Source organism: Schistocerca americana, chromosome 8 (assembly GCF_021461395.2).
Source record: "Schistocerca americana isolate TAMUIC-IGC-003095 chromosome 8, iqSchAmer2.1, whole genome shotgun sequence".
Taxonomy (NCBI): domain Eukaryota; kingdom Metazoa; phylum Arthropoda; class Insecta; order Orthoptera; family Acrididae; genus Schistocerca; species Schistocerca americana.
Window position 1 is genome coordinate 60,106,710 of NC_060126.1, and position 17,145 is coordinate 60,123,854.

A 17,145-nucleotide genomic window follows, 5' to 3' on the forward strand; every position below is an offset into this window, starting at 1 on the left:
GAATTTGATTATAATGTTTTATTTCTTGCCATTACTCACTATTCCCTCCAACAGAGGCACATTAGCCTGCAGCATGAGCTCGTTCTTCAGAAACCCTATGTTACCACCGAGTCCTGCAAACTCGGTTGTCAGCTGAAACAGTCCACCCTTTGATGGAAATATGGGAGCGTCACGTCTGTCAGCAGTGATAATGTGTCGAATGCTCGATTTGAGGGTCGGACCAGCTTGCTCTCGCACAGCAAATGCTGCAGCTCGTGTGAGACACGATAGATCACGGTAATTACCCTCCCACTGTAAGTTATGCTGTATCTGTAACAACAACACAATGTTAAAAAAAAATTAAAACACGCACACACACACACACACACACACACACACACACACACACAGTGATAGAGATACATAAACATTTTATATGAGGGCAAGCTGAAAAGTAATGTCACTGACTTTCTTATGTGAAAACTTAAAACTTTTTAAACAAAACATACGTTATTAACTTTCTTCATCTTTATCCTAAATGTCTACATATTTATTTCACAACACAGTTACCCTGGCAACAAATACATTTCTCTCAATGAGAGACCAATTCGCTGATACTGTCACTATAGAATGTTTAATTATGTTGATGGAGCCACAGTCTCACCCCTGTTACACAACTTCTTCACTATCAAAATGAAGTCTTCTGGGGTGTTCTTTAAGTTTTTGAAACAGATGAAAATCCGAAGGGGCCAAGTCAGGACCGTACAGAGGATGATCGATGACAGTAAACGGAAGACATCGGATTGTTACAAGTGTCACAGCATCCGGCTGTGGCTTGACACTGTCATGCCGAAGGAGAGGGTATTCCATGAGTGTACGAACTCTTCAAATTCATGCTTTCAGTTTTCTGAGGGTCTCCTACTCAGTGACATATAGTTACAGTGTGAAGTGCCACATCACAAGCTACAATTCAGTGCCCTCTAGGTGCAGAAGGTTGCAATGTTCATTAGCAGAGCAGGAAAGTCAGACGAGTAATATGCATAACGTATAACACCTTAATAATATTGAGAACAGAATAGAAAATTCAGAAGCACTACTATTCAACATGTAAATACGTTCTGCAATTTTTTGTAAATTTTAGTAATAAAAATTCTGCACTTCATTCTTATTTTAAGCACTAATGATCAAACTGGCTTGCCTGAGCTGTTCGTCTGGCCTATAATCATCAGCACAATTTTATTTGGACAATGCACTCTACTATTGTCCAACACGTACACTGCTCACAAATATCTGGCACCAAGGAAACACAAAGCAGCTGCAGCAGAATGATTGCGAAAACACAAAGAGTAATACTACTAAATGTCAGCTTAATGTTACAATTTCAACAGAAGATCTTCATCTGATCTATGAATACAGGGTGTTACAAAAAGGTACGGTCAAACTTTCAGGAAACATTCCTCACACACAAATAAAGAAAAGATGTTATGTGGACATGTGTCCAGAAACGCTTAATTTCCATGTTGGAGCTCATTTTAGTTTCGTCAGTATGTACTGTACTTCCTCGATTCACTGCCAGTTGGCCCAGTTGAAGTAAGGTAATGTTGACTTCGGTGCATGTGTTCACACGCGACTCATTGCTCTACAGTACTAGCATCAAGCACATCAGTACGTAGCATCAACAGGTTAGTGTTCATCACGAACGTGGTTTTGCAGTCAGTGCAATGTTTACAAATGCGGATTTGGCAGATGCCCATTTGATGTATGGATTAGCACGGGGCAATAGCCATGGCGCGGTACGTTTGTATCGAGACAGATTTCCAGAATGAAGGTGTCCTGACAGAAAGACGTTCGAAGCAATTGATCGGCGTCTTAGGGAGCACGGAACATTCCAGCCTATGACTCGCGACTGGGGAAGACCTAGAACGACGAGGACAACTGCAATGGACGAGACAATTCTTCATGCAGTTGACGATAACCCTAATGTCAGTGTCAGAGAAGTTGCTGCTGTACAAGGTGACGTTGACCACGTCACTGTATGGAGAGTGCTACGGGAGAACCAGTTGTTTCCGTACCATGTACAGCATGTGCAGGCACTATCAGCAGTTGATTGGCCTCCACGGGTACACTTCTGCGAATGGTTCATCCAACAATATGTCAATCCTCATTTCAGTGCAAATGTTCTCTTTACGGATGAGGCTTCATTCCAACGTGATCAAATTGTAAATTTTCACAATCAACATTTTTGGGCTGACACGAATCTGCACGCAATTGTGCAATCACGTCATCAACACAGATTTTCTGTCAACGATTGGGCAGGCATTGTTGGTGATGTCTTGATTGGGCCCCATGTTCCTCCACCTACGCTCAATGGAGCACGTTATCATGATTTCATACGGGATACTCTACCGGTGCTGCTAGAACATGTGCCTTTACAAGAACGACACAACATGTAGTTCATGCACGATGGAGCTCCTGTACATTTCAGTCGAAGTGTTCGCACGCTTCTCAACAACAGATTCGGTGACCGCTGGATTGGTAGAGGCGGACCAATTCCATGGCCTCCCCGCTCTCCTGACCTCAACCCTCTTGACTTTCATTTATGGGGGCATTTGAAAGCTCTTGTCTACGCAACCCCGGTACCAAATGTAGAGACTCTCCGTGCTCGAATTGTGGATGGCTGTGATACAATACGCCATTCTCCAGGGCTGCATCAGCGCATCAGGGATTCCATGCGACGGAGGGTGGATGCATGTATCCTCGCTAACGGAGGACATTTTGAACATTTCCTGTAACAAAGTGTTTGAAGTCACGCTGGTACATTCTGTTGCTGTGTGTTTCCATTCCATGATTAATGTGATTTGAAGAGAAGTAATAAAATGAGCTCTAACATGGAAATTAAGCGTTTCTGGACACATGTCCACATAACATCTTTCTTTACTTGTGTGTGAGGAATGTTTCTTGAAAGTTTGGCTGAACCTTTTTGTAACACCCTGTATAGAGTCCTCACAACAGGATATGTGAACTATATTTAAGAATATTTCAAGTTCCATATTACCACACAAAACACGAAATTCATTTCTAAAAAATAAACAGTTTGTGAACTTCAGCAAGGATCCCCCCCCCCCCCCCCCCCCCCCCCGGCATTCCCTCTTCTCTGCACCCGACCCCTCCCCCTGCTCTGTCCCCTTCCTTCATAAACCTTTCTCTCTCTCCCCCCCCACCCCATAAACTTTTTTTTCTGCCCATTTCCAGAATGATACATTCATACCACAATGCAGTTTGCTAAAGAGAGAAATTATTTCAGAGCAGAGCCACAGCCCACGTCTTTACCAGCTGCATCAGCTGAGCACATCTCACAGGTACACCCAAAGTGCCCTCCTACACCACCATCCTCATTCTCTACATTTAGAGAACTTATTGGCATGTTTGCGCATCTTGTTCTGACCCAATCAATGCTATGGACAAGTTATTTCCAAATCTGCATGAATAAAAAAGTTTTGAGTACTTACCATTAAATATAAGTGCCTCTTTGCACGCTATCATTTACAAAATACCTCGTTTAGCACAGTGGACTTTCATTCGGCAGGACATCGGTTCAAATCCGTGTCCAGCCATCTAGATTTAGGTTTTCTGTGATTTACCTAAATTGCTCCAGGCGAGTGCCGGAATGGTTCCTTTAAAAGTGCATGACCCATTTCCTTCCCCATTCATAACATCATCCAAGCTTGTACTCTGTCTCTAACAACCTTGACGTGCACGGGATGTTCAACCCAAACCTCCTTGAGTTATTTAACTATTCATGAAATATTATGGTTGTTATGACCACACAATTCCTGATGCGCAGGAACAGAAATGGACATGTCGCATGCAATCATCTGATGGACATAAAAACCAATATCTCGAAAACAAAATGAGATAGCATTCTACTCTCAATTTTAAATAAAATTTCAATATCTCATCTATATTTCGTATACAATAATGTATGAGCTAAAATCAAGCATATGCAGAGTTTACATGATATGTTTTTGCCTCTGCAAACTCTTAAAATTTCATGCTATGTTTTATTTAATTTGATGCAGCACAGTAACTATGACGAATAACAAAAAGAAACTCAGATCTTTATCGAGCAATGACATCAAACTCTACGATACATCAAGTTGCTTCAGTAAATAATTTTCTTAAAATCAGATAGGAAGTATTTCGTAGCAGCTGAAACGCCATCTCTCTGCATAGATAGCAGAACTATGCAAGCAGTACAGCAACAACAAAGCTGTTCTCAGCACAGAATGCAGAGAGCAGATCTGCACCAGTTGAAGGGTCAAATTTTATAATGAATTGTTTAACACTGAAAGGAATAAAATAAAATAAATGTTGGTAGGAGCGGCATTTGAACCGGAGCCAATGAATTGCTGCTCTATATGCTAGATCACTCAGCCACAGAATCATTATGCCAAGTGGTGCTCTAAAATCCCTCGTACTCTATGCTTGCTTAATACTTTACATGGAGTGTTCAAAGAAAAATACTGACCTACTGCTGTGAGCAACTTAGCACCATCAGTGCCAGCAGGGATGACGTCACAGCAGAGCATGGGCAGTCTAAAACAGGCAGCTGCATTCCTTCTCTGAGTTGACTAGTGTGGTTGACCATTGTTTCAGCACCTCACAGTGGTTTCGTGTTATTGAGTAGAGAGCACTACAAAACTTGTTTTCATGCATTATATTTGCATACTAGCACACATTCAAAGAGAACTGGTGTAATTTTAGTGTGATTTCCAGTTCACATTTGAAGAGAAATGGCATAATTTTTGTGCAAGTTCCAGCTTGTATTTGAAGAGAAATGGCATGATTTTAGTGCAATACTAGAAGTGTCCTGTAGCACATTAATACATGATCACCAGCTGCCACTACCCATGGGGAGCACAGTTAGGAACACGATTGTAATAGGGATGAACAAGGATACGATGTCAAGTTGTGTGGGCAGCATAAAACTACTTTCACTGATGTGGGTGACATTTTGAGAATGATATCCTTCATCTCTGGGCACGATGAGATGTAGTTGAAGTCCTGGTGAAGGATGGTGTTGAGTTTCTCAAGACAAGAGTGATGCTGGGTGATCGGAGCAGTGCTCTTTGGTGGCTGGTTCACAGAGGAGGAGATGGCACGGGAGATGAGCTGAGCAGGATACTGTCCGTCGATAAAAGCTCTGGTAAGATTATCAGGATATTTCGACACCTGCCTACCGCTGCACATGTGGCGTCCCTGGGTGGAGAGGCTGCATGGAAGAGACTTTCTGAGATGGAATAGGTGACAGCTGTTAGAGTGGAAATACTGTAGGCGGTTGGTGTTTTTGAGGAAATCAACATATACGAAGGTTGCTCATTAAGTTGAGAAGGCCAGATGAAGTGGATTTCGAGTAGGCATTGAGGTTATGGAGGAAGGAGACACACCACGAGCCTAGATCACAAAACTGTCTTCAATAAATCTGAACTAGACAAGGAATTTTAGGTGTTGAATGGATAGGAAACATTCCTCCAGATGACCCATAAATAAGTGAGGTTACCTTCCATTCGGAAAATGGGTGCACTCAGCGACTGTTATGTGACACATAAATTATAGAGTGCAGCAATCAGTCATCCTTTTTTAGATTTTATCACACAAATCCAGATTTCGGCTAGTAGCTAGCCATTCTCAAGGCTAAAAATACAAGAAGCACATAGTCAGATGATATAAAAAAAAGATACAACTAATGACATAACTTATATGGCTTGTGTATTACATACCACTATTTTATATTCTCAATGCATGTAAGTCCCTGTTGTTCGGGCATCAGTCACAGTTCTTTGAATACTACTGTATAAAGAAGGTAGGCTGTGTGGAGAACACATTGGTTGGTTGTATGGCGCCCTCTATATGAACTACATATATAATATTAAAGGGAAGTAAAACACTTCAAATTTACATGGGAATTAGATAAAATAAAACGTGAGTATAAATTCTTTGCATTGCTGTCCGACTTATTTCATGTTTGCCATTAAATATAGAAAATATATGTAAAAAAATTTCCAGGTTCACTCCTTGCGAGTCAGTTTGTTTGTTCTTTAAACATCTAAGTAATGTCAGATGGGTAAAACTGTTTTTTTTTAGACACAAGAAGCGACATGCTATATGCAACTATTTGAGTTGATTTGATTTAAATGTTTTTATCTTTGTATTATTTTTCTCCCTTTATTTAAACATCATAACAGGTATATTGTTCCTCTTATTTACTAAATAGTTCATAGATGGCACCAAATGTCAGCCAGACAGATGGTTGGTGTAACTTTGCTATCCCTTTACAGATGTAGAGGGTACTAATCTCTTTGCCACTTCAAACTGAGTTTTCTTATAAATACAATAAAACCAATACACTGAATTGCTGTTATTAACAATGTACATGCATCTGAGCTAATGTACCATGGAGAAAGCTCTGTAGGTTCAATGTTATAACCATCATACTCATACAGTATTATGCTAATGGCTGCTACATATTGGCAAGATGGCAGGAGCTACTTCCTTCCCCCTGGGTCAAACCTTACATTACTTCCTAGCAACAAGTTTTCAAGCAATTCCCAGAACAGTGTATTTTCCCAAAACAGTGTAATGATCAGGTCACTATAAAAAAAAAATCAGGTTGCTGTTTGCATTCTTGTGATGGCAGAAGATCTCCAGCTCTTCTAGGAACTCAAGGAACCTGCCCTTCTCGCATTTATGCAGCAACCTCACATTAGATGTCAAAGTCAGCACCTTATGTTTGTTGTAAGTAAACAGGCAGACATACCCGATTTCTCTGTGGTATCTTTTCTTACCAACGCGACCTGTTCCCCAAAACCTTATTTCCAGCCTCCTTCCTGCTTGGCCAACATAAACAGCCCTTCAGTCTATGCAATCAATTTTATAAACTCCAGAAGCATGAAATATGTTCTTTGCATCTACATAGTGTTGCAAAACACATCCCAAGTTATTTTTGGTTCCAAAAGACACTTTCACATTGTACTTTCTAAGGATAGTTGCAATCTTAGTACTCATTTCACCATAGTAAGGTAAACTAACAAACTTAGTATTTTCTTTAGAAGCCATATTATTGTAAAGAGTCATCCTATTTTTGTATTTATTGGCTATGTTCTTATATATATTGTACCTAAAAAATCATGTGAATAGTTATTCACTTTTGCAATGTGCCTTATTGTTGCCATTTCATCATCGTGTTCGTCTTTTGACAACAGAATTCTGAACAACCGATTGATAGCAAAATTGAAAAACGCCATTTTATGTTGAACTGGATGGTTTGAAGTGAAATGCACAATGCCATCAGTACAAGTCTCTCTGCGAAAGATACCAAATGTGTGCCTACAATTTTCATTCCGAATTGATAGATCTAGAAAAGTAATAAGATTTATTTGTTTCAGTCTCACAAGTAAATTTAATTGTTTGATGCAAGTTATTAAATTTGGCTACTATATTGTTGATGACATCATCATTACCCTGTATTAGCAGCAGTGTGTCATCTATGTACCTAAAGTAATATACAATTTTGTCTGCCAACGAAGGATTTTCAGAAAAGAATCTGTTTTCTAGATAATTAATGAAGCTGTCAGCAACATTCCAGATATTGAGCTCCCCATACTGAGACCATCTTGTTCGGAATAAATGTCCCCATTAAATTTAAAGTAGTTAAATTTCAAAATTATGGTAAGTAGCCCAATGAATTGATCTACTTCCCTCACAGAAAGCTTGTTTTGTTCCATTAAATTATGCTGAATGACTTGAACAGTTTTATCAATAGATATTATTGTGTATAAGTTGACGACATCCAGAGAAACAAATATCATTTCATCAGTCATTGGTGTATTTCTGATTTTATTGATAAGTTCGAAACTATTTTTAATGGAAAATTGTTTATAGAATTTATAATGAGTTTTAAGAAAATGCAAGCATTTATCAGCTACCTTATGGAAAGGACTACTACTACTACTACTACTACTACTACTACTACCACCACCATCCACCACTATATACAGGATGGTCAGAAAATGTGTTAAATGCTTGTAGGGATATTACAGGGCAGGTTGTACTGAGACATAAATGTTAAGAAAGAAATTCGATACGTTGCTCCGTTTCCGAGTTATTTAGCATAGAATTTAGCCAATCGGGGCGTCGCGTGCTCGCATTCAAGCGGCCTGCCAGGGGAGGTGTTGCCCAACGAGTGCTTTGTCTCGTTAGCTGAAACTTGAATTTACGCGTGCGACGATCTGATTGGCTAACTTCAATGCTAAATAACTCGGAAATGGCGCAACGTATTGAATTTTTTTGTAACATTCATATCTCAGTACAACCTGCCATGCAACATCCCTGCAAGCGTTTCAGACATTTTCTGACCAAGGGAAACATTCCATGTGGAAAAAATATATCTATAAACAAAGACGCTGTAACTTACCAAACAAAAGCGTTGGTATGTTGATAGGAGACAATAAAAAACACACAAATATCAAGCTTCATCAGGAAAGAGGGAAGGAGAGGGAAAGACGAAAGGATGTGGGTTTTAAGGGAGCGGGTAAGGAGTCATTCCAACCCCCGGAAGCGAAAAGACTTACCTTAGGGGAAAAAAAGGACAAGTATACACTCACGCGTGTCTGTATATGTGTGGATGGATGTGTGTGTGTGTGCGCGAGTGTATACCCGTCCTTTTTTCCCCCTAAGGTAAGTCTTTCTGCTCCCGGGATTGGAATGACTCCTTACCCTCTCCCTTTAAACCCACATCCTTTCGTCTTTCCCTCTCCTTCCCTCTTTCCTGATGAGGCAACAGTTTGTTGCGAAGGCTTGAATTTTGTGTGTATGTTGGTGTTTGTTTGTGTGTCTGTCGACCTGCTAGCACTTTCATTTGGTAAGTCACATCATCTTTGTTTTTAGATATATATTTCCTACGTGGAATGTTTCCCTCTATTATAACCTTAATTTAACTTACGTTATACACCGCCCCTCCCCCCCCTCCCTCCCGACACGGGGAGCCGCGTGGACTGAGACAAGGTGCCTCAGACCACGCGGCTACCCCGCGCAGCAGTAAGAGTTTATCACGGCACTCATAACTGTTGAAAACTTCACAATATATCGCAAAACAAATGGGTATCGACGCCATCAGTAAGAGATTAGGCAGAAGTGATGTAAACAGTAAAATAAGAGAATGCAGAACTTCAATTTGGCACACACTGATGTTTTACACACGGTCTCGCATAAAGGCAAATTCCAAAGTCTGTTTTTATATATAAATAAATGTGTGTATTGCACAGATTTTCGCTTAGCTGATACTGTGCACACTTCTACTCTGGTGTACTGAAGAAAAACACTGCAGCATGAGTTTATCTCGATCAAAATTGCTGAGGAAAAACACAGCAGCACAAGTTTATCTCGATCAAAATTGCTAAAATGTTGAGCACCAACAGAGCACACCTTCTCATTTGTTGCAGCTAATAACGATAGCTATGTATTTCATAGGAGTGAAGTTGGACTCACTGGGTAGGGATTTAAAAAAGGAAGGTGAAGCCAAGTAAGAAGGGAGGAATTCCCAAAGTTCCCACAGGATAACTGGGTGGGAGGAGAGGAGGATCAGTGTTGGAGGGAGGTTAGAACTGTTTTAAACACGGTTCTATGTGGAATTTTTGTTAGCTGCTGTCAGTGGAGTGTAGGGAGAGGACATGTTTCCCCTCCAGGGAATGAGTAAAGGAAAGAGGTCCTTTTCAGGTCCAGCATGGTTGAACATCAGTTTTGTGACAAAGATGAGGCCTTTAGAAGTTATGAGACTTCTGCAGAAGTCAGAGTTTTGGCAGGAAATTTTACAACAGTGTTAGAAGATGGGCGTTCAGGGGCAGTGTGTTTCATGGATGGTGGAGCAAATTTTGGAGGAATGGAAAGTGGAATATGTTAGCAAGACATGGTTGCGGAAGCAATTATGGGTTAATGGTGTGGTCGGATCATAGCAGTAGGGTTTTTTTTTTTTTGCCGAAGGTAAATCTCACGTAGGCAGAAGACAGGAGTATCTGGGACAGCCTCATCACATGATGCTATCCCAACTTTCCTAAGAGCAAGAGTTTCTACGATGGTATTCAGGAAGTTGTGGTCACACAGTAAAACGATTTTGCAAAATGACTGGAGGTCATCAAGTATGGTTCGAGCTAGTATTGTAAGGTTATGGTGAGGATGAAGGAATGAGGGATTTAGAAAAGGTGAGTGCTCTTGCAGCAAGATGGGCGACAGTCTGAGATGCCAATTTTAAAGGTAAGCTCATTAAGTGACATGTTCGACGAGGGGTCACTGCCGCAAGAGTTGTAATTTGGCACTTATTAGTGTGGTAGGCCATTACAACAGCAGAGGTTCAACTAGCAAAATAGAGGGTGGCCAGTATGTGTTTTGAAGGCAGGTAGCACAGAGGAGAAGAAATGACAGAAATATTAAGGAATAAAGAATGGACAATAAGTTGTAGATAAGTAAAGAAAGACAGTAACAAAGGTAAAAGGGCATGGGAAGGAAGAGAGCTGAATCAGCAATGTATAATAATCAAAATTCCCGCACGGAATAATGTGTGCATCCTTCCCTATCCCGTTCCCATCTCCGTCAGACCAGGAAACTGCTTTCAATAATCTCAATCTCCTCCTCCTCCTCCTCAGTACCATCCCATTGGAGGAGGGTCTGCTTTTTGGGTCAATGCACGCCATTTCTTACAGTTTTAACGCTCCCTGTGGATTTTGTCTTTTTGATCTTACAACTGCTTTTATACTGTATAGCCACCATAATTGAGTTCTTCTTTGTTGTCTCTGGCCTTCGACAGTGAGATGAAAGGCTTAGCTGAAGTAGGTGGTGCCAGTAAGATGAAGTCTCCATTCTTGCATCTTTCCATTGACTGGCGTCACTCCAGTTAATTGTCAACTCATGATCTTGTTCGTGTGATTGAGCAGGGAAATGTCTAATGACCTGCTCAGTATCTGCATTTCCATGACACGTATTGAGTCCTCAGCACTTCGGATGTCTGTCAACACTTTGTGCCATACAACGCTGTCAATAAATGATGTTTCGCTGCAGCTGTGGGTGTGCACATTTGGATCTCTAAGTGCTTAATGTGAGTGGCTGTGCAGACTTTTATTATAAAAAGAACAAGAGTGTGAAAGCTAGTCTGAATACCATCCTCAGTTAGGTGTTCCTATGCTCCACACAACAGTCCATCATAGCAGAATGGTAGCCTTTCCCTTATTTTAGTAAATAAATAAAGTTTCCTTTTGAAATAACTGTGGTTCATTGGTGTAAACACCTCCAGGAGAAGATCCCATTTCACAATTTTTCACACTATACTTTTAAAATCAAATGACTGCATTAAGTTAGATTTTTTTTTTTTTTTTTTTTTTTTTTTTTTTTAAATAATCATTTGTATACAATAATAAGTAAAATAAATAAGTTCTAGTTAGTTTTTCAATAAATTTATTCATACCGATGAAGAGGATGAAAAGGCAAGATCGAGAAGAATGCCCCGGTCCATTTGCTTGTACGCTGACGGTGGCCATTCAGCACCTCTCTGGAAGACTGATGTTGTAAACCTGAAAAATATATATCGTAATGTATTTATAAATTTTAATAGCCACTGAAGCTACACCTGCTAATGGAACAATTCATGAAATTACGCATCTATGGCACAAGTATGCAATTACAAGAATAACAAGAAGTCAGCCGAATAACCTACAGTACATTGTATATGACAGTAGCTTTCCAAAGAAACTCAATGACTGGCTAGTCAAGATGATGATTGTGTGCTTAAGGGACCAACACAATGGGGTCATCAGTCCCTCCTTATCATAAGCGAAACATGTCAAAAGGTAAAATGCAAAAATAATGGGGACTAGGCTGCTCAAACTATATAAGCAAGTCAAAGAGTTTAAAAGGGCATGACAGCAGTTGTACCACAACAGATGAAAGAAAATAAATAAACCCGGCAGCATCTTGTACAGGGGGGCTAAAAGCACAACAAGGTGAGAGGGGAAGAAAGTAACCTACAGTTGCTTGGTGGGTACCGGCCACAGAGGGGGGCTCTCACCCTCACAACCGCCCGTAACACTGAAAATGGAAGAGTATTAAAGGTTAGAGTAAAATCCGGTCTCCCTCAGGAGATGCAACACTTTGGTAGCAGCTATCATGTCATCCGCAAGCACCTGAGGTAGTGAAGTAGGCAAGCTAAGAGCGTGCCGCAGATCGGCCAGCAGGGCACACTCGACAGGGACGTGCATTGTTGTCAGTAGACTACCGCAGCTGGAGCGAGGAGGATCCTCCTGACACAGAAGAAACTCTGTGGGTGTCTCTCATGTAGCCAATACGTAGGAGAGACAACACAATGGCATCTTTCCAAGAGACGTGTAAAGATGTATGCCACACCTTAATGGACACTTTAATCACTCTCAACTTGTTTTGGGCCGTAGTAGTCTGCCATTCAAATTCCCAGACCCCGAAAATATTGCATCAGAAGTGTAATCGTAAGTCTGGGTCTAGTATCCCAGCATGAAGTTGATGTCCTGTAGTTGGGTCTTTAACTAGGGTCGGCAAGTTCATTTCCTGGAATGCCTAAGTGGCTCGTTGTCCAGATGAAGCTCACCATCTTTCCAGAGTTTCAGAGGGCAGCCAGTAGATCCTGGATGTCTGCAACCAAAAGATTTTTGGGATAGCACAAAGTTATTCCTTTTAAGCAAGTCATGGAATCACTACAGATCAAAAAGTTCATTTTGGCCTGGGATTTGACGTACCGCAATGCCTGAAAGATGACAACCAACTCTGCAGTGTATACACTGCAGGAACTCGGCAGAGAGTACTTCTCATGTCCCCTTGTATGTGCACAAGCGTAACCAACCCTGTCGTTGACTTTTGATCCACCTGTGCAGATGCATACCGAATTAGAATAACGGTGGAGGATTGACAGAAACAGGTGTCGGAGAAGGATGGGATCAGCATCCTTCATGGGGTCACAAAAGAGGTCCATCCATATCACAGGACATGGTACAGCACATGGGAAATGTCGAGAGGGAGCTCTAGGAACACCAACTAACAGAGACTATTGGAGGTCCTCCAATAGAAAATCGAGTCGGATCCTGTGTGGTCTTCCCAGTTTTGGGTAATGCGCAAACAGCCTGAACTGTTGGTTATGGAACAGTGATGAGCGATATGCATAGGCAGACATATCTCAGACTTTGACTACATAACTTGCCAGAAGCTGCTATCGTCTAACCCGCAACCGGAAGGGGGGGGGGGGGGTCACCAGCTTCCACCAGGAGGCTGTCAACAGGGTTCGTACAGAAGGTCACCATTGCCATTGTGTTGAATGCTCAGTGCGTACAGTGCTGCTAACTCATAGGCAACACACCCATAGTCCAAGCGGGATAAAATCAGCTCTTTGTAAAATGTCAGAAACACTGGGTGGCCTGTGCTGCACGAGGTGTGACTAAGAAAACTGAGAGCATTCAGCTTCTTCATGCAAGTTACCTTGAACTGGCAGACATGTGGCTGCCCAGTGCAGTTAGCATGTGGTCAAATAAAATACCTAAGAATTAGAAGGTGTCAGCGACTTCAAGTAACTAGTCATGTAGATCAATTTCTGGGGTGTGGGTGCACAGTACGAAGTCAACAAAAATGAATAAATTGTGACTTTGTAGGGGAAAACTGATAGCTGTGGTTCAGAGACTAGTCACAGACACTCCAGACAGCCCCCTGAAGCTGGCACTTAGAAGTTCAAGTAATCAGAGACATAGTACAGGCGAAGGTCGTCCACACACAGTGGCAGAGAGACTGTATGACCCACTGCATTTACGATACCATTGATGGCGACAGCAAACAGCGTTACAGTCAGAACTGATCCTGAGGGACTCCAGCTTCCTGCACATAGTGGTTTACGAGATTCGAACCTATCTGGACCCAAAAAACATTGGAGAGATAGGAAATGCTCGATAAAAATTGGTAACCTGCCTCGGAATCCCCACTTACGCAGTGTAGAGAGGAAGTGATGTCGCCAGGTGTCATCGCATTCCTTCTGTAGATGAAAAAACATGGCAATCAGATGGCGACACGCAAAAGCATTGCGCACTGCGGATTCCGAACGAACCAAGTGATGTATGGTGAACCAGGAAGCCCAAAAGCTGCTTTGGGATCCTGAAATATGCGCTCTGGCTTTAAAGCACCAACAAAAACAGCAGTTGATCATTTGTTCGAATAGCTTACACAGCCCATTCGTTAAAGAGACTGGCCAGTAATCAGTTAGAATATGTGGATCTTTTCCCAGTTTCAGGACAGGGATAATGATACCTTCCCACCAATTGCACAGGGGAGGGATGGTGGGGGTGGGGTGGGGGGGGGGGGGGGATTACTCCCTCCTGCCAAATGCGATAAAAAAGCCAGAGGATATGTTTCATGCTGTTGGCATGAAGGTGTTTGAGCATTTGGTCGTGGATTTTATCAAGTCCAGGACTGTATCGCAACACACTGCAAAATCACTGCGAAGCTGTGAGAGCTGTATGCACAGAAAGGTTGCGGACGCTGCTCAATAAGGTGTTTCCGGACCAGGAAATGAGGATAATAATTACTGCAAGCTGACACTTGTGCTGCAAAACATTCGGCACGTACCACAGGATCAGTGCAGATGTTACCATTGGCAAGGATACCAGGAACTACCATGGGTGATGGATGGCCGCAAATGCGTTGGAGTTTAGTCGATACTTGGGACAATGACGTGTGGGTTCGCATAGCTGAGACATATTGCTCCCAACACTCCTGTTTCCTTTTCTTTATTAAAAACTGCGTTTTTGCCCGGAGTCTCTTGAATGCTATTAAATTACCCACATAGGAAGGCACTTGTGCCACTAAAGTGTCCTGCAGCATTCCCTGATAGCTGGGGCTATATCTTCAGATTACCATGGCACTGCCGGATATCGGGATGAGCCCGAGGAGCAGAGTACTTTTCTGCTGCAACATGAGTAATAATATCAATAGTATCCTGTAGAAATTTGCTGCAAAAGTGACTGCAGAGGAGAAAGCCTGCCAATCAGCTTTCCAAAGTGACCAACATGGAGCATGTTCTAGATGTCTAAGTGGAGAGGGAGAGAACAATAAGAAAATGGCCACGGTCACAAAGATCGCTATAGGCACACCTCTGAATCAAGGATAAGATACCTGGGCTGCAAACTACGAGATCAATAGCTGAAAATATTCCGTGGGCCACAATGAAATGAGTTGCAACGTTCAATTCTGAAAGGAGTTTTTCTAGTACTCTGCCTCTTGTGAGACACAGTGTCGCCATCCCACAAAGAATTATGGGCATTCAAGCCTCCAACAAGAGGAAGGGGGCAGGGTGATTGCCACAAACTCTAAAAGCTTATGATAATGCAAAGGTCTGTCTGGGGGTAGATAAACATTATATATTGTCATGCAAACTAGTAAGTAGACAATAACACCCACGACTTCTAGTGCACTGGTAACGAGCACCAGCTCACTGAAAATATCGGAGCATGTGATGGTACAGACACCACAGGACACACTCTCCATATTAACGCGACTAGTACAGTAGGGCTGGCAGTTTTTCAGGGCAGGGATGTGTGTTACCATAAACTGTGTTTCCTGAAGCACTATGCCAATTACAGTGTAAGTAGCCATTAGATCAAATCACTGGTCAAATGACGATAGTAGCCGTTACAGTTCCATTGAAGAAGCATTGGTGTCATGTCTGAGAAAGTGGTGAATGAAAAATATGGGTGTGATTACTTTGCTACCAAGTCGTGGTCCACCAAGTAAATGAACAAGAAATGTCTATATACTGGATGGTAGCTGATGAAATCAAATGTGACATATCTGCAATGTTAAAGTCGATAAGAAATACAAAATAAAATTTGGTGTGAGTAAACGTATATAGGGGAGGCACTGAGCAACAGAATTGGGGAAAAAAAGAAAAAAAAATATCTGGGCCTAGCTCACCTCACGGATCTGCTATCCTCTTCGGGACGGACAAAAATCTAGAGCCACAATTGGGTAGATGCATAATTACCTTTCAATCCCTTCACTATAAGGAGTAATGAGGTTTCTAAATTATATCAAAATAGAATTTATTTTATCTACATAACTTCCACATTCCTCAATATGCTTTCACTATCAAACTGATAGTCCTTTTAATTGCTCGTCACAAAAATAAGAAGCAGAAATTCGCAGGTGGTAACATAAATAATTCTATTGCAGGAACACTGGAAAATTATTGTTCTTTAAAATGGTACAACTAAATCAAACACAAAGAGTGATGAAGTTTCACTGAGGAATATGTACATTATATCCCATGAGGACCCCTTTCCAGAAAAGATTAGGAGTTCATCTCGCACAGAATATATTGGAAACTAGATCACTGATGGTGGTACAAATTACATCCTAGTAATGAAATACTTTATAAATTATCAGGTGTTGATAAGAATTTGTTAAGTTCTGTGAGGAAGAAATGCAACATTCAACTGCAGATGATTCACTAAATGCTCTTTATGTCACTTTGTCTGCACTGGAACTTTTTCTGAAAGTTTTGGCCTGTGCATGGAGCTATGTTAAGACATTAACCAGTCATGCATTTTATACAGTAAAACTAGACAAAAATTTCTATTTAACTTTACCAACTCTCAAGCTAAGAGAAGTTACACGAAAGTCTAGCAGCAAAATTCAGATGTTTGCAGCATGGCCTCCTATTCCACTGTTGTATACACCACACGAACAATTTGTGATCACCATAAAGTATGCATTCTTTCCATCTACAGCACAGCCACGGGCATCCACATGGCAGCTTCCTATGCCAACCTGTTTATGGGCCATCTAGCACTAACCTTCTTAGCCTCCCAAAACCCCAAACTAATAGTCTGGTTCAGGTTCATTGACATCTCCACAATCTGGGCTCAGAGCCAGGATACCTTACCCGCATTCCTTCACAGTCTCAGGGCCTTCTGTCCCATCAGCTTCGCATGGTCCTCCTTAACACAGCGTGCCCCCTTCCTGGACATTGAGCTTCTCCAGTCTGATAGCTGTGTCCACTTTAATGCTTTTAGACCCTATGGCTACAATGAATGATGTTCAATCTTTTCATCAGGC

General features: G+C 41.6%; 1 protein-coding gene across 1 annotated transcript in view; it reads right to left on the reverse strand.

Annotated features, from left to right (window-relative positions):
- LOC124545479 (sorting and assembly machinery component 50 homolog B) overlaps positions 1-17,145 on the reverse strand; it is a 106,283-nt gene that overhangs the window by 18,373 nt on the left and 70,765 nt on the right. The window contains exons 6-7 of the mRNA XM_047124412.1: positions 11,492-11,597; positions 40-309 (exon numbers count right to left, since the gene is read on the reverse strand). Coding sequence (XP_046980368.1) covers positions 40-309; positions 11,492-11,597 — 376 coding nt within the window. The remainder of the gene's footprint in view (positions 1-39; positions 310-11,491; positions 11,598-17,145) is intronic.